The 18,711-nt window shown below is 41.4% G+C and overlaps 1 protein-coding gene across 28 annotated transcripts in view; it reads right to left on the minus strand.

Annotated features, from left to right (window-relative positions):
- The window catches only part of PLEKHM3 (pleckstrin homology domain containing M3), a 196,807-nt gene that overhangs the window by 149,504 nt on the left and 28,592 nt on the right, over positions 1 to 18,711 (minus strand). For all 28 annotated transcript variants that reach the window (XR_006205673.1, XR_006205671.1, XR_006205670.1 and 25 more), the window contains one exon: positions 1,665 to 2,600. Coding sequence is in view for 23 of the 28 variants with exons in the window: in XM_042949931.1 (XP_042805865.1) it covers positions 1,665 to 2,600 (936 nt within the window). In the remaining 5 variants the exon portion in view is untranslated. The remainder of the gene's footprint in view (positions 1 to 1,664; positions 2,601 to 18,711) is intronic.

An 18,711-nucleotide genomic window follows, 5' to 3' on the forward strand; every position in this document is an offset into this window, starting at 1 on the left:
ACAGCTAATGAAGTCCAGAACGCGGGCAGTGCACCCTCCGTCAGGAAGCAAACTTATGAGAGAAAGGTGGACTAGGGGTCAACTAGGTGACAATCCCTGTGTAACCCTTGAGACTTTTCTTCCCCCTTTTACTAGAAAGTTTTCCAACTCAGCAATTCCAGTCTCTACCTTGAGAACTAGGCTCAGCTATTCTCCTTGATTCTAATAACACAACAGATTTGTTGACCCTATCAGCAATCCAAAGCCACAGAAGTGTATCATGATTCCAGAATGTTCCCAGAATCAGCATCAATAAGTTATCGTTGAGTGACTGAATGTTGAAATATAACGCATGCACTAATAAGACACTAAAATGTCAGTAATTTCTACAACCTATGGTAAAGCCAGTGGCCCCCTATTTCAAAACCATCTTGCAAAAGTAGCTGACTGACTTCACACAAGGTCATTCACACCTGCAGATACATGCACATCACCTAGTGCGGCTTCCTTACCGGCTCAGTGTTTCTGGTCTCTCCTACCCAACCCCGCGAGTTTCTGCTCCACAGTTACAGAGCCCCTCTAGAGAAAGCAGGGATGATTCACTTATTCCCCTCGTTAGGTACATTATTTTTCAACAGAAAAGGGAATCATCACAACTAACCTAAATTCAAATTTTCCCTGTGCCACCACTATTTGGCTTTCAATGCAGGAACAAGCAAAAATTGAAAATTTGGTCTTGGCTGCTGGTGAGTGTCCCATTCACTTTTAAATAACATACTTCAATCTGACACACTTGAATTAAAATCTTCCAAATCAGGTTTCCAATTAGATTACCTTCATGGTAAATTTACCTTAAGGAAAATTTCTTGTCCCAAATTGTGGGGTTTAGTGAAAGGGAAATAATTTGATTTAGTTTCTAGTAGATACATAGATTTGGTTTAGGGAAGATTTTATTTTGTCTAGTTTACTCTTCAGGGGAAAGTGATAGGGATGAGAAGTAGGAGAGAGAAGCAGTAATAGGGTTTTAAGAAATAACAGATAATTGGCCTTCAACTCTACTTTGTGTCTCACCCTTCCATAGCAGTTTCAGAAGCCCTGGGCTTCCCCAGGATGAGGCACAGGCCCATCATGACTCAGAGGTCATCTGCTGAATCATCATCTACCCTGCTGTTAGTCACCTCCAGATTTTCTGTCAGGGCTGACTTTAGATTCTTCCTTAACAGGATTTGACAAGGTCATGATCAATGACAGTTACTGGCTATAGACGGGTTTTTTTTTTTTGTTGTTTTTTTTTTTTTTTTCGGTAAGAAGTGTCAGCAGTCAGCTTTTGGGTCTGAATATCTCTTGTGAGACAATTTGTGACATCCACATTCCCAGTGACCTTTATTTAAAAAGACAGAGGAAATGGAATCACAGCAGAGGCAAGAAGCCTAGATTCTAGTCTGGTTATGCTTTGGCTAAGTCATTTAGACTCAGCGGCATATAGCCTATCTCCTTCTACTGACTTCACCAGCATGGCATGAAGATAGACAGACGTTTTGCGGTAGGAAACTCCTTGAAGGAGAGATGCTTTTCAAACAAGAGGTACATGTGACTAGCCCATCGAGGGGATTTTTACAGTGAATTCCAATTGCAGGATTCAGGTTGTTCTTTAGGGAGCTTTAGACTAAAAATTTGCTTCATACCTGCACATTTGAAACTCTGAGCGGTGAGTCCTCGTTCCAGAGACAAGGTTGTCAGAATGCTGAGGAAGCTGGTGGTCACAGACTGACGCTTGTTCTTCCTGAGTTCATGCCTGCCCATCTGATCCTTGGGTCTGCTCCTCAGGGTGACCTGCAGGTTCTGCTCTGAACTCCTCGCCACATTGGCCGCTGTTTTCAGAGCCTCCATCCACTCCTCAGCCCTCTGCCGGGTCTCTGCACGGAGGCGGAGGACATCTTGGGGGAAAATGACTTGAAAGCAAGAGTCACAGTCATCTAGGTTGTCCATCTGGACAGCCAGACACACGTCCACATTGTAGCTTAGCAGGGGATCCTCGTCTAGCTTGCCGGGATGGAAAGCCATAAGGTAGGCCCTGCTCAGCACAAAAGTAAATGCCTTCCAGTTGTTTTGGACGGTTAGCCTGTACAGCGTCCCTGATTTGATGATGTTTTGGTATTGTTTGGGGCTCTCCAAGACAGGTGATGGCGCGAGCAGCTCACTGGATTTCTTCTGTAAACAATGGTTCTGTGTACAGTCAGCGTGGTGACCAAGTCCTGGGGAGTTTGCCAGCTCATCCTGCCTTCCCACGTAACCAGGCACCGCGGCGTGCACGACTTCCCAAAGCTTCTGCCCCCAGTCCAAAGCCTCCCATGGTGACTCTGCCTTTAACTGGAGCTGAGTGTTGTCATATAGAACAGTATCCACCAGCCTGGCCTCAAGGTTGCCCAACACGGAAATGCTCTGGAAGTGTGAAAGCTGGCAGGTGGCATAGAGGGCTTGATTGCCACTGCTGTCTAGGCTGTAGAAGGATAAGTTGTAGGGTGAGAGTTCTGCATAACAGCTCTGCCAGTAACTGTCATGGTCCTTCCTGATCTCCAGGTACCCCTTCTTCAGAATATTTGGGAATGCTTGCTTGTGTTCTAGAAAGGAAAAACAAAAGAAGCCATGTATTAATTCATTGATACGAATGAACTCAAGGAGACGATAAGGCAGGTGTAAGAAATCAGAGATCAGGGAATGACATCCTTCTGGTTCAAACTAAACACAGTAGAGGTAGTACAATTCCAAGACAGTACAATTCACAAGATGTAATTGGGGGGAAATCTCAGGTCCACAATAGCCTACCTAGGGTGGAATTATGAGCATAAGATTAAGTATTGGGGGGGGGGGGGTCTGCAATGTCAGTGTGACATGCGGAGGTCTGTGTGGAAAACTGTGACTCTCCCCCACGGGTCCATGAAATAATTGGCACTTCACCAGGATTTCATGTTTTCTAGGTAATAGTCTACAGAAAACCAAATACATGAGAGCGAATATTCCTCCTATCTCTTGACCTAACTCCTTGCTAATACACATTATTTGGGTTTTAGTAAAGCCAGGAACCGCCCATGTAGAGGACAGAGCATGAAGTATGCTTCTCTTAAACTCCTGTTTCTCAGATACCCCCGTTAGTCTTCAAGGCCAGTTCATGAGCTTTCTGTCTTGTAACCAGTTCCCCGGGCTGGACTCAACCAGCCCATGTTTTAGGTCTCTGCTTAGATAGCAGTTCTCTCTCACCTCTGAGCCTGACTGTGCTTATACTGTTACCGCCTGCTTACAGTGCTCCTTCCTACTGCTTCCACTAGCTACCACACACTTACCCTTCACTTAGCCATCCTGTCTTCCAGGAACAGACCCTGTCCCGATTCCCCAACCCCTCATCTGCACACATGCGCGCGCGCACACACACACACACACACCCCGTGTCAGTATCAGGTATCCCTATTATTCCTCTTTGATGGACTCTTGTCAGGCTGTATTATAATAGTTTATTAAAATTTTTGAACAAATACAATTTTGAAGTTTTTAAAAAAAGTCTGTCCTCCCCATTGGACTACAAGCTCCACTGAGGAAAGAGGAGAGGTCTGTCTTTTCATCCTTTTTTTACAACACAGAGTACAATGCCTACTACATAGCAGGCTCTTAGAAAGTACTTATTAGATGAGAAATAAAGCTTGTAGCACAACGCACAGCATATAGTAGATATAATTCCTTTCTCTTCCCCTGTTTCACAAGTTTATCTGGTTGTGCCATCTTTAATCAACGATTAGCTGCAATGTATACAAGTTTAGTACTTTAATAGAAGGCAACTGTGACTTGGGAGACTTCCTGATATTTTTATCAGGCATGCAAATGACATCCATGCAAGAGGCAGCACTCTTCCCCGACAGAGATTCTCATTTCTGAGATGTTTCTAAATCTCTTGCTGATACACATTGGAGACAGTCATAAACTAATGAAGTCATTCCCTAAAGAAGACAAATCACACTTCCAAAGGGCATGATTTCTGATCTTGGCTGAAGGGAAAAAATAAAAAGTAAAGAAATAAATCCAACACAGATCCAGATCTTAAAACAGCAAACCAAAAAAGAAAAGGAGAGAAATAAGGCAGAGAAAAGCCAATTTTACCTGCTTTACATCTCTGGTCCTGACATTCATTAGTATTTCTGTGATAACTCAAAAGCCATTAATTTCTTGCAACCCACACTAATCCCTTTGTAGAGAGAGATAATGGATGCCTATTCTCAGTTATCTATCTTTTTGGATAATGTAATAAGGGAGGCAGTGCTGTTAAAGACACTGCTGCTACCTCTCCCCCACTCATTTCCATCAAGTGCTGATGGTAGTTCGAGCTTTTCCATAATAAGACTCGTAACCATGTGTTCCTCCACCCCCATCTGTCCTGTGACCCAGTGGCTCAGCTATGCATCCCTGAGCAAAATAAAACCATCTTTCTTGCTTTTAGCTAGGAAATTTTCTCTCCTTTTCTTTCCTTCCTGAGAGCTTTTTACAACAGCTAGCATGAATTAGAAATTCTGCTTTAGGGGCGCCTTGGTGGCTCCGTCGGTTAAGTGTCTGACTTCAGCTCAGGTCATGATCTCACGGTCTTTGAGTTGGAGCCCCATGTCGGGCTCTGTGCTGACAGCTCGGAGCCTGGAGCTTGCTTCGGATTCTGAGTCTCCCTCTCTCTCTGCCCCTCCCCCGTTCATGCTCTGTCTCTCTCTGTCTCAAAAATAAATAAACATTAAAAAAAAAAAAAAAAAAGAAGAAAGAAATTCTGCTTTAATTGGGCCCAAGTCAGCAGCAAACCTGACTAAAATCTCACCTCTTTCTGACTTGGGTGGACTGGATGGGAAATCCTTCCCGGGAATTTCCAAAATCCCCTCACCTTCTTGATGCAGAGTAAGGGTAAAGAATTCATTGTATTTCCAGACTTTTCCCCCCACCTGTCTCAGCCCTCTTTAAATAGGTACATTAAACTGAGACAGAAAAGACTGGTGTTGGTCACAGGAAATGGTCCATCCTTATAGGCTGCAGTTTGTAGCGTTAATTTCTTGAGAAAGAAAAATCAAGAAGAAGAGAGCAAATGTGATCAGGAAACTATCCTCTGGGGTGCGTATTCCACTCCGGAGGGCCTGTTTATATCAGACCTTACCAATATTTCTTGTGTGAAGTGTTAATTTTCTTTGAGTTGTAGAGGGCCAGAGAACTACCATTTCTCTTTAATCTCTAATAATTGCTACTTTCTATTTCTATCTGAAGTTTATTTTTAATATTTGTGCTACTGACAAATCAGAAGGTATATATTTAAATTTAAGCTTTCATTAACTTATAGTTCAACTTTTATTTCCCCAGACTGTATCATTTCAACTCATTTAATTAACCTCACACACATTATTGTAAAGTGTTCAATTTCACAAATGAATAATATCTATCTTAACTAATATCATAAATGATTCAGATGGGACCGCTGACAATGATTATAACCATTTCCTCAGTAAAACAGGAAAGGATGATCAAAATGAATCACTGGACCCAAAAATTTCATACTGAAACCATGAGAGTAATTCCTTGTGAAAAAGGGAGAGAAAAACCAAAACCAAAACCCAAACCCAGAACTCTTCCTTTCCCCCTTGCTTTCCACTTTGGGGCATGAAGAGCCGGTTCAGTTCCTCTAGTGAAGACCCCTTCTTCCTCTTCTCGTCCGGTAATACCAGTGCAGTGGTTTAAGGACAAAGATTGCTATTTACTGAAGAGGAAGAAGGGAATTTTCCACACAATGCACCTGATTCACTTCGGTACCGCCAATGTACCAGAGTTCCTCTTTTGCTATTATTTCCTCTATCTGTTCTCAAAAAAGTTTCCGTTCTCATGGCCACCACCTTAATTAAGGTTTGTTTGGGTGTTTCTTTAATACCATGGTATAACTGACATACGACATCATATTAGTTTCGGGTGTACAACGTAATGATTCGATATTTGCATACATTGTGAATTGATCACCACGGTAAGTCCAGTTAAGATCCGTCAGCATACCTCGTTACAAAACATTTTTTTCTTGTGATGAGAACTTTTGAGATTTATTCTCTTAGCAACTTTCAAACATGCAGTGCAGTGTTATTAACTATAGCTGCCATGCTGTACCTTCCAGCCCCATGACTTTTTTATTTTACAACTGGAAAGTTGTACCTTTAAGACCTAATCAAGGTCTTAAATGAGCTCACACCTCTCGTCCGCCTTCCCCCCGGCCATCTCCCACACTGTCACCAGGGCCACTCAGCCCTTCCTGTGCCCCCTTCTCAGCCCAAAACCATTCACAGATTTCCTGGTGCTACACAGTAAAGTTCAAACTCCTTAAAACATTTGATTATGGAAAATTTCAAACACACTTGAAAGCATGTAGAAAACTAAAATAAACAACCACGGACCTATCCCTCAGCTTCAAACATCAAGTTTCTGCTATTCTTCTTTTCATATCCCCCACCCCCTCCAGCTCTGGCTTTTTATTGTGTTTTATTTTGGTTTTTTGGCTGGAATATTTGAAAGGAAATTGCTTAAAGTTTATCATTTCTACTGTAAATACTTCAGCGGTATCTCTAATCTAACAGATAAAACTTTAATACACACACACACACACACACACACACACCATTTTCACACCCAACAACATGAATAATTCCTCATCTAATACCTACTCTGTATCTAATTTTCCCAGATTGTCTCAAAAAATTTCTTTATATGGATGGTTTGTTCAACTGAGGCTCACACACTGATTTGGTTGATACATGTTTTAAATCTCTTTAAATCTATAACAGTTCTCTTTTTCTCCTTTTTTTTTTCATGCCACGTACTTGTTGAAGAAATTAGTTCATTTGTCCTGTAGAACTTCTCACATCCTGGACTTGGTGTATCCTCACAGTATTGTTTAAATGTTCCTCCGTTTCCCATGTTTTCTGTCAACTGCTGTTTAGACCTTGAGGTTCATTTAGATTTTTTTTTTTTTTTTTTTGGCAAGAATATGTCACAGGTGGCTGTCCCACTTCTAAGGATATTAGGATGGATCAGGAGGTTCAGAAGATGTTAGCCTGATCCCTCTGTTATGACTTTCCTCAGTGAGCTTTCACATGATGCAGGCACTTTTCTCCACTCCTTCATATTTCAGCCAGGTGACCCGATGTTGTTTCTACAACTCGCCCCTCCCAACCTTCGTGCATGTTCTCCCACTGACCTCCCTGCCTACATCTCCCCTTGCCTCTGCTTGTCCGTTCTTTCCTCCCACGTGAGGGCAGGTACAAAAATCTCACCTATTCCTGAAGACCTTCATCCCCTCTAGTTGAAAACAACTGTCTTCCTCTGAGCCTCCAAGGCTCTATGGCTGCACTACTCTGATGACTCAGGTTTCAGATGCTATTTCACATTTGTCACATATGCACTACATTATTTAATAAAATTATTGAAAAAATCAGAAAGAAATGTAAAAAGCAACAACAAAAAGTTTCTGCCTCCATAACCCAGCACCCACAATCCTCCTGCCCTGACTGTATGCGATTTGGTATGAAGCCCTTAGACATGATATGTATGTAATAATAATATAAATAATAATTATAGGTATATTATATTTGCTTATATAATTATGAAATGGTTATGTGCTTTCATTTTGGTTACTTTATGCAATTCTATCTTTTTTTTAAGTTTATTTATTTTTTAAGACAGAGAGTAAGAACACAGGCAGGGGAGGGGCAGAGAGAGAGGGTGAGAGCGAGAGAATCCCAGGCAGCCTTTGCATTGACAGCGCAGAGCCCGACGTGGGGCTGGACGCGGGGCTCGGACCCATGAACCGTGAGATCGTGACCTGAGCCGAAACCCAGAGTTGGACACTCAACCAAGTGAGCCACCCAAGGGCCGCTGAAATTTTATTTTTTTAAAAACCCCCATACCCCAGATTACAATAAATGAAAGAAACGTTTAGGTAATCTGGTTTCCTGAGAAAATCTGGACTGCCTGAGTCCGCACAATGAATGAAGTCACAAGAATAGGATTCCAAAGGTCAGACCATGGTTGCAGTGAGAGACAAAGAGCAACATTGTAATGTTTTCAAAGAACTCAAAAACCCGATGTAGTGCCAATATTCCAAATCAAAGTTATTTAGGCAAATTTTAAGGAAATATTTAAGTTCTTACAACAAGATCAATAAATGTGGAAGAAAGCCAAAGTGGAGTGTGAATGGAGAGTACCCAGAATCCTTCAGAATAACACTAAGACAAACCTAAAAGGATTGCCTTTCAAAATCGGGCAGATATATTACATTTCTTTTGTAGTGGAATGGCTAGGGAGCTCTTTTGGGTCTTAAAAATGAACATGAATACCATTCATGGGGGTTCCACCCTCATGACCTATGCACCTATCAAAGGCCATGTCTCCTAATATCATCACTTCAGGAGATAGGAGTTCAACATATGAACTTGGGGAGTGACACAAATATTCAGACCGTAGCACCAAACAGAGACTCATGTTGCTCACTTTCTATCCTATCTTTCATCCTGACAATTTATTCTTTTATTCATTTCGGTGAATCCCACACATAACCCCCAGAACAATTTTTCCACACCTCTTTTACTCTTCCCAAACACCTAATCCCACTGCCTCATTCTTTGTGCACTGCAGGAGCTCCTTCATATATACTATGCTTGGCTTCATGTTGGCATTACACTAATCAAGGTCTTGCACAATTGCTACAGAAGAGTACGGTGGTTAAGGCCACAGGTGCTAGAGCCAATAAGCCTAAATTGAAATCATAATTCTGCCCTTCCTGGCTGTGTGACCATGGGACAATTACTTAACCTGAGTCCCAGTTTTGTCATCTTTAAGATGGGCTATAATAAGAGCACCTACCTCATTGTCCTGCTGTGAGAAAGAAATGAGTAGCTCTTAGAACAGTGCCTGATACATGGTGAGTATTTAATACTTGTTTCCTATTTTAGCCGTCCAGTCTCAAAGGAAGAGTCTTCTTGTCTCGCTGTTAAAGATAAGCCTTCCACCTCTACTCGGTCCCTAATCCCTTCCCACTTCTTCAGACTCTCTTCTCCTCTAACTAACATTGTAATATTATCCCTCCACTAATGTCTTTTCCTCATGTCTTCCAATATTCTGAGGACTATATCTACTAAAAAAGCATTCACAGGGCACCTGGGTGGCTCAGTCTGTTAAGCGTCCAACTTCAGCTCAGGTCATGATCTTGCGGTTTGTAAGTATAAGCCCCGTGTCGAGCTCTGTGCTGACAGCTCGGAGCCTGGAGCCTGCTTCGAATTCTGGATCTCCCTCTCTCTCTCTGCCCCTCCCCTGCTCATACTCTTTCTCCATCTCTCAAAAATAAAAAAAATGTTTTTAAAAAATTAAAAAAAAAAAAGCATTCACTTGATCCTACCTTTCGTATAGCTCAATCTGCCTCTTTCCTTCAGACTTCAAATTCTTACAATGTGTATACCTCCTTCCTGTTCCACACAATCTGGCCTCTGATTATTAACCTGACTTCATCTCACATCATCTCACATCCCTTTCTCTCATTTCAGCCACACCCTTTTATGTTCTTTAAATAAGTTGAGTGTATTGTAGCCTCGGGAACTCTGAGGTTGTTAAATCCCCCATTTGTAACTTCTCTACCCCGCCCCACTAACTTACGTGCCTCCCTCAGTTTTTCCTCGCAAGATGCCATCATCAGTGAGGCCAGCCTTTACCAGTTTATGGAGCCCCCTCTCTATCTTACACCTCGCTTTATTTCACTCAAAGAACTCTCTCATTTTCCTTGAGGGCAGGGACCTGCATATCTCTCGCACTCCTGTATACTCGGTGGCTGGCTCCATAAATATTTGTGAATGTATGTAAAAAGGAATCTACTAGAATCTGTGGAGACACCAAATAATTCAGACACAGAACCTGTCAACAGATCTATGGCCCAGTTACAGCCCTTCTTTTTCTTTTCACAAGAAAAGTTCTTGGTTCTTTTCAGACCAGAGAGGGGCTGTGTCTTATACATTTGAAATATGCTCCACAGGCATGAGGACTGGCAGAGCCTTCTAGTTGGTTTCAATCCCTTCCTTTCTTTCCATCTACCAATCCATTCTATATACTGGGGGCCTGTGGGGAACCAATAAATAGCATCCCCTTCATCACCCAAGTTTTAAACCAACTGAGATTGACGGACATTGTCAGACATGTGGAGATCAAAACATCAGCCAGTTGGTAGGACGCAGCTTAGGGTCGTCCTACCAAACTGAGCCCTAGGATTATACAGACTTACCTCTGAGTCACAAGCAGCACTGATCACTACAAGCTTCCCCTCTTGGGGGACTGCCTATGAAAGGCTGATGGATGGAGGAGCAGGTTTGGAGGAACAGACCAGAATCAGTGCTTCCTATGAGAGAGGCTGAATTATACACACCTAGTTCCTCTCCTAAATTTACCCATAAATTGCTCCTCCCTAGGGGTGGAGTGTGCAAAGGTAGGGAGAGAGGCCAAAAACGTTAGTCTGATATCCCTTTACATAGACATGAAAGCTACAGGAGGGGAGGTTTCCGGCTTCCTACCCCCACTACCCTGCAGCCCTGTCAACTTACTGACTTTTTATAAAATACCCTTTTAATCTTGACTTGCAAGTAATTTTCAAATGCTTCTTTGCTAAACATATCACATTAAGTCTAGTTGTTTGGCTTTGCAAGTCCTCCATGACCTTGGACTACAACTCTCAAAAATGGAGCTCTGTCCTGGCTTAGTCTCCTGGCCATCCCACACACATGCTGTGTTCACCTCCACCTTGGTTTTGTGTTCACCCCTCTATGCTCAGCTGAAGCATCCTTTCCTCAATGAAGATTTCTCTGATATTCTAGATTATAATCACATCTCTCTTTTTTTTTAATATTCCTAATTAACAAAACACAGTTTTCCAAGTCTATTTGTTTCATGTTATAGTACTCAACTGTGTTTAAGTCAGAAACTAGGGAGAAATGTTTTCAGTAATTTTAGGTCTTTGTACTCCTCATTGCAGGCACACAGGAGAAGTGACATTAATAGGATCCACATCAGTCAGGACACTGCCACTGCCCATAGCAAAGAATATGAAGAGAATGATACCACAGGAACCAGAGAAGGGCTGTGTCTTATACATTTGAAATATGCTCCACAAGCCAACACTTAGTGATAGCTCACAGATACTTGTTAACAAACTAATTCTGGTAGAAATGAAGTAGACTCAAGTAATGTCTTTTCTGAGAGCTACTTTGGAGACCTTTCTTCATGGGTAAAGGAGTCTATCCCATTTGCTCTTCCTTCATAATAAACTTAGGGAAAAAGATGTATTATCTGTGCAGACTCTAGCAGAAAGAGACCTGTAACATATCTGGCTACATATTCACTAGACAGACATAGCAACTTTGGGATCTTCTCCATCTAACTTCTTTGCTATGGGCAACAGTGATAGAGCATTAGTCCATGCAGTCCTGGTCAATTTCACTTCTAAGTGTGAATTTAGAGATCTAAGTGTGAACTTAGGTCACAGACCCAACTTCGTAAATGCCGAGGCTTTCTGCCTTCTGTGACAAGGGTAATCCCTAGTCTTTAAGAACCTTGTGACCCACAAAGAAATGGAAAAGCATTCCAGGCTCATGGATGGGGAGAACAAACACTGTCCAAATGTCTATACTACCCAAAGCAATCTACACATTTAATGTAATCTCTATCAAAATACCACCAGCATTTTTCACAGAGTTAGAACAAACAGTCCTAAAATTTGGATGGACCCCAAATAGCCAAAGTTATACTGAAAAAGAAAAACAAAACTGAAGGCATCACAATTCCATATTTCAAGCTATATTACAAAGCTGTAGTCATCAAGACTGTATGGTACAGGCACAAAAACAGACACATAGATCAGTGAAACATAACAGAAAACCCAGAAAGGGACCCACATCTTTATGGTCAACTAATCTTCAACAAAGCAGGAAGAATATCCCAATGCAAAAAGATAGTCATGCAGGAGAATGAAACTGGACCACTTTCTTACACCATACACAAAAATAAATTCAAAATGGATGAAAGACCTAAATGTAAGACAGGAACCATCAAAATCCTAGAGAACACAGGTAGCAACCTCTTCGACCTCAGCCAGAGAAACTTCTTATGAGACATGTCGCTGAAGGCAAGGGAAGCAAAAGCAAACATGAACTATTGGGACTTCATCAAGATAAAAAGCTTCTGCACAGTGAAGGAAACAATCAGTAAGACTAAAAGGCAGCCTACAGAATGGGAGAAGGTATCTGCAAATAATATATCTGACAAAGGGTTAGTATCCAAAATCTAGAACTTATCAGACTCAACACCCAAAAACAAACAACCCAGTTAAGAAATGGGCAGAAGACATGAATAGACACTTTCCCAAAGAAGACATCCAGATGGCTAACAGACACATGAAAAGATGCTCAATATCACTCATCATCACGAAAATACAATTCAAAACCATGGTAAGATACCACTTATACCTGTCAGGATAGCTAAAATTAACAACACAAGAAACAACGAATGTTGGCGAGGATGTGGAGAAAGGGGAATCCTCTTGCACTGCTGGTGGGAATGCAAATTGGTGCAGTCACTCTGGACAAACAGTATGGAGGTTCCTCAAAAAGTTAAAAACAGAACTATTCTATGACCCAGAAATTACACTATTAGGTATTTACCCAAAGGATACAAAATTACAGATTCAAAGAGGTACATGCACCCCAATGTTTATAGCAGCATTATCAAAAATAGCCAAATTATGGAGAGAATCTAACTGTCCATCCACTGATGAATGGATAAAGAAGATGATGTGATATATATATATGATATATCATATATATATATATATATATATATCACATATATATATACCACATATATGTGATATATATATATCATATATATATATACCATATATATATGGTGGAATATTACTCATTTATCAAAAAGAATGAAATCTTGCCATTTTCAACGACATGGATGGAGCTCGAACGTATTATGCTAAGTGAAATAAGTCAATCAGAGAAAGACAAATACCATATGATTTCACTCATATGTGGAATTTAAGAAACAAATAGATGAATATATGTGAACAGGGTGGAGAGAAGAGAGTGAAACAGCCACAAGAGACTTAACAATAGAAATAAACTCAAGGTTGATGGAGGGAGGTGGGTGGGAGACAAGCTTGACGGGTGACAGGTATTAAGGAGAGCACTTATTGTGATGAACACTGGGTGTAAATAATGTAAGTGATGATTCACTGAATTCCACTCCTCAAACCAATATTGCACTGTATGTTAACTAAAATTGGAAAAAAAAAAAAAAAAAAAAAAAAGAACAACTTTGTGACCCAGAAAACAATTCCAAACCAACTTTCAAGATATGCTCACTCATTGCCATGGTGAGTTTTTCACTCTATAGGAATTAAGTAGAAAAGAATCTCCAATGTTTAGGCCAGCAGATTTTAAGGTAAGTGGCATTTCATTACTGTATCTTTGGGTAACATACTAGAATCAGAGAAACTTAGAGCCAGAAGTGATAAGAAATCTCCTAGCCTGACCCCATCTGAGGTAGAACTTGTCAGCTACTCACCTCCTTAACTAGTCCTCCTGATTCTTTACCAACAGAACCTAAATCTTGCTCAGGTATGATGGGAGATGCTCAGAGGAGATGTCCTCTCCCCTACCCCGCGGAAAGGAGCAAGATTTGTTTAAGCCAATCACAGAAATGCTATTTTCCTTTGCCAGAAATTGCTTTAGGGGTGAGCATGTGACCCTCGCTACTTAGGGGGTGCTATTGGGGCCTACTGGGAAAGAGACCCAGAGGGGGTGCCCTGTTTTCCCTTCCTGACTTTGGCTATTGATGTATAAGAAAGTGACCCTTGGGACTGCCGTGGCTATCTTGTACCTATGAAGGGAAAGAAGAGACATTACCAATATACTGAGAATAGCCGAGAAAAAAGATGGAAAGTGCCTGGATCCCCGATGACACATCAGGTCTTCTTAAGTGTCTATTGTTTACAGTACCTGATACTCACTAAGTGTTCCATAGTTACCTGTTAGATAGATGAAAACATAAGATGACAAATGGTCATATTACTTACGTTACTTTTAGTTGTATATGCTATTAATTGCTCTTGAAAATATTCTTTTTTTTTTTAAATGTTTTTAGATTTTTTTTTTTTTTTTTTGAGGGAGAACGAGACACAGTGTGAGCAGAGGAGGGGCAGAAAGAGAGGGAGACACAGAATCCAAAGTAGGCTCCAGGCTCCAAGCTGTCAGCACAGAGACCGACATGGGGCTCAAATTCACAAACCATCAGATCATGACCTGAGCCGAAGTCATATGCTTAACCGACTGAGCCACCCTGGCACCCCTTTTCTGAAAATATTCTTAACTGATTTAGCAGATTTGGAAAGAGATCCCAGGAAGCAAAATGACTTGGCCAAAGTTATACTACAAAGTGTGCAAGCTCAGAGTAGAAAACTCTAACCTCCAAACTTGGAGTCGAGATCACACTGTGTTTATTTATGGTAGAGGGAATGACCTAACCCTCCTCATGCTTGAGAGACAGACAGCATTATTGAGTGGTTATGTGTGGCCTCTAGTGTTAGGCCTGGCTTGGAGTCCTAGCCCCACCACATACTGTATGGCTTTGGGTGAGGTCAACTTCTCTAAGATTCAGCTTCATCATTTGTGAAATCAGAACAATATCATCTATCATATTCAACTATTATGAATATTAAATAAGATAGTAGGTTGACACATCTTAGCACAGGGCTGAACATAAAGCTAACTCTCATTACATGATAGCTCTCACTGATAATATTAATAACAAACTTCATTCAACTTAAGCTATAAGGTAAGGAAAGAGGGGTCATTTCCGTTTTGGAAAACAAACAAACAAAACAAAACAGTATTGTCCTGATGTTCCAAGCACCAACACATAAAACTCAACCAGACACTTTGCATATGCTCACATACTTGGTACAACACAAAGTTTTCTACGATATGGTTTATAGCATGAAAACATTTTCAACCGGGGCAATTGGTGGCTCAGTCAGTTGAGCATCTGACTTTGGCTCAGGTCATTATCTCATGGTTCATGGGTTCAAGCCCCATGTTGGGCTCTGTGCTGACAGCTCAGAGCCTGGAGCCTGCTTCTGATTCTGTGTCTCCCTCTCTCTCTGCTCCTCCCCCATTCACTCTCTCTCTCTCTCTCTCTCTCAAAAATAAACATTAAAAAAAATTTTTTTAATTAAAAAAAACTTTCAACCTAGTGTGGGAGATGGATATACAAGCAATTGCCTATAATGCACAGCAGAATGATATGTGCTGTGAAAACATACAGTGAAAGAAAAAAAAAAGAATTTTAGTTGAAAAAATATAGAAAGGTCTCAGGGAGGATGTAGCATTTGGATTGGTCCTTGAAAGATAATGGAGGGTTGTGAAAAGTGAAACGGGCGGGGAAGGTGTTCTGGAGGAAGAGAGTGCATAAGCAGAGGCTCAGGAACTTGGAAGTACTCGGCACATTCGAAAACAGCACATAGACGGGGTGACAGAAGGTGCGGGTGGTGAGATCGGGACAGATTGGGATGCTTTATAAAACTTACACACTTGATTTTGTAGAGAATGGGGAGCCATGATTCATTTTTGAGAACAGAGTAGCATGAACAGATTTGTGTTTTAAGATGGTAACTTTAGCAGTTTGTGAAATTAGTAACTACAGTTCTCCTTAGCCAAGAAAGATAAACTGTATTAACAGAGCAACCACAAAAACACATCAGACACTTCGTTTTCAGAGTTCCCATATAGAAATGTTAGAATCAGAATATGGGCTGTCGATGAGGCGTGTTGGGTTTCCAAATAGCTGCCACAGGCCAACATTCAATAATGTAACCAGTGGAAACTATACAACCATATAAAATCAACTTTCTGTGACCTATTTTAGCAACTTCTTTGTACTGACTAATCTTGCTGAAGGGTGAATCATAAATTCAGCAAGAGACCATGTCCTGGTGACCTCACTTGTTCTAAGCCCACAGGAATATTCCCACCTCTATTGGCTCCAAGGCTTTTGAGAAACATCGTAATTGAAAAAGCAGTCATTTTAGTATAAGTCCCAAATTTGGCTTTTTTTTTTAAAGTTAAAGATGGGGAAAAAGAGAATCGAAACAGAGTAACATAAAACTCAAGATAAAGAAACCACACTGCCATGGTTTTTCTAGCTCTAAAGAAAATCTCTGCTTGAGGCCTACTCCTCAAGTACTTAGAACAAGAAAATACAGGCATAGGAATGGTACCAGGTCACCAGACAGCGAAACCAACTGAAACAAAAGCCCAGCTGACCACTGCCCTTGCCTAGCAGATGAAAATGTGAACACAGTCAGGGAGGGAAAAGTAAGTCAGATTCTGGCAGTCTGTTGGGTTTCAGAGCGCCATAGATAATGCAAAAGATTTCTTTAAAAAAATTTTTTTGATTTTAAAATCGCAAACACAGCAGTTCACCCAGAAGTAGAGTTACAAGGCACACAGAAATCCTTCTGCGTTAAATAATTTCAACCATACCCATAATTCCATTACAACCTTCCAATACCCATCTGGTTATAGTAATTAGCTCCCATAGAACCATGAGTCAGGGTCAGTTCAAACACATCTTACAATGATACGGTTTTGGAATTGGGAGGATCTTAGAGACAATTTAACCTGCTTCACTAGGTCGTTAAATCAAAAGCAACAGACGAGTGATTCTTCCAAACCTACACAGTGAGTCCTAGTTGAGTGTTCTTTCCACACAGACCGACCCTCCTCTACTATGCGTATACATTTATAGGTGTAAATGCGTGTGTGTGATCCATTTTTGACAACATATCTAGTGTCCACGTGTTCACATGACTTTTTATGTTCTTACCTTAACACCTATTTATATTTGGATTGTAATTCTATGACATCAGGACCCCGTCTTCCTTATCCTACAGGACATTCCCTGCTGCCTGTGGCTCTATTATTACTCACTGAACAAGAACAGGATGACATAATGCAAAGGAAGAGAGGGTTAAGCATAGGTACTGGTCAAGAGCATGTTTGTACAGAACTAAGATTAATGACAGGACTAGCAATGAGCCATTCTGGCAGTAGGATTAGGGCCTTCTCTCAGGGCTACTTCTCTGTGACACCTCGCTTCAGCTGCCCAGGGCATGGCAGGCACTGGGATGGCAGTAAGGAAAGGAACTGACCATGAGGCAGCTTTGTCTCTATGACCTACCTGGAAGTTTTTTAGAAAAAACTGCCTCAGATGTGAGGTGACAGATGTGGTAATTAACTAGACAGGGAATCCGTCCATAATGAGTATGTATATTAAATCATCACGATGTACACTAAATGTCTTCCAGCTTTGTCAATTATACCTCAATAAAGCTGGGGTAAAACCTGTCTCTGTCGCCATCTTGCCTTAGATCTAGTACTTCTTAGTGATTTCTGACCTAACCTTTTCGACATTACTATCTGGCCCTCAGAAAATGAACGCATGGTCTTAACTGGGCTGGACTCAAACAGCCTCCTAGGACCCACGGACGGTATCCTTCATCTACTTAGCACTAGCAACATTCCCTTGGAAGAAGCCTGTCCTAGGTCTGTCTCTGCCTGAGGCAATGAAATTTCTAGAACACATCCATTCACAAGCTTCTAAGTAAGACTGAAAAAGGCAGCCAAAGATGGAGCAAAATGCCAAAGCCCTCGTTCCATAGTTACAATAAACCCATGGGGGTCAGTTCACTTAAGCTCTTCTGTATGGTCAGCGTTCGGGAGTATGAAAGGCAAAGTTACAGTCTTCTTTCCGTGGACTCATTGGTCCCCTAAAGAACTCTGGCCAGCGCTGCACTGTCCATGTATTTTAGTGACTATGTTAAACGCAGAACACAATCCTTGCTTAGCTAGACTGCTTCGGTGTGTCTCAGTTTTTCCTCGCTAGTGATCTCCTGAGGGATTACTTTGGGTTCGATGAATACCATCCAGGTCTGTCTCTTCTACACTACTTCCCACCCTCTACCCCCACAGGGCCTGACTGCTAACAAGGCTTTCAAAATAGAGGGCTCTAGAGACTGGGAACGATTGGCTTCCAAGGTAAGTGTTCAACTCCAGCTTAGTGTTGAAGGGTGTGGACTCTGGAGAAAGACTGCCCGAGTTCCAATCAAGGATCTGCTCAGGACCAGCTATGGGACTCTACGCGCATTCCTTAAGCTTTCTGTGCCTCAAGTTTCATCATCCTCAAAACGGGGTCAGTAAAAGTGTCTGTATCACAGGAGTATTATATAAGTTAAATAAGCTGTTCGCTGTAAAGAACTTAAAATCACGCACAGTGCTTGCTACAGCTATTGGTTGTGTCTTTTTTTTCTTCCTTCTCTTTCTACATGGGCTCTCTCACCCTGAGGACAAGCACACTGGGTGCTTGGCTGTTGGCTCTGACAGTGACAAGTAAGCTGTTAATCTGTTTGACGGATTCTGCTCTCATATATTCCAAGCAAGAACCTAGGGAAGAAGTGATCGTCAAATCCAAAGTAATCACCTTCTGTAAAGAAACAGAGAACAGGGAAAAGTTGAGGAGTGATGCAAAATTACTTCAAATGATTGCTAGCTTCAGAAAGACTAAAGGGCAAAGCATAATCAT

This window comes from Panthera leo, chromosome C1, assembly GCF_018350215.1.
Source record: "Panthera leo isolate Ple1 chromosome C1, P.leo_Ple1_pat1.1, whole genome shotgun sequence".
Lineage (NCBI taxonomy): Eukaryota > Metazoa > Chordata > Mammalia > Carnivora > Felidae > Panthera > Panthera leo.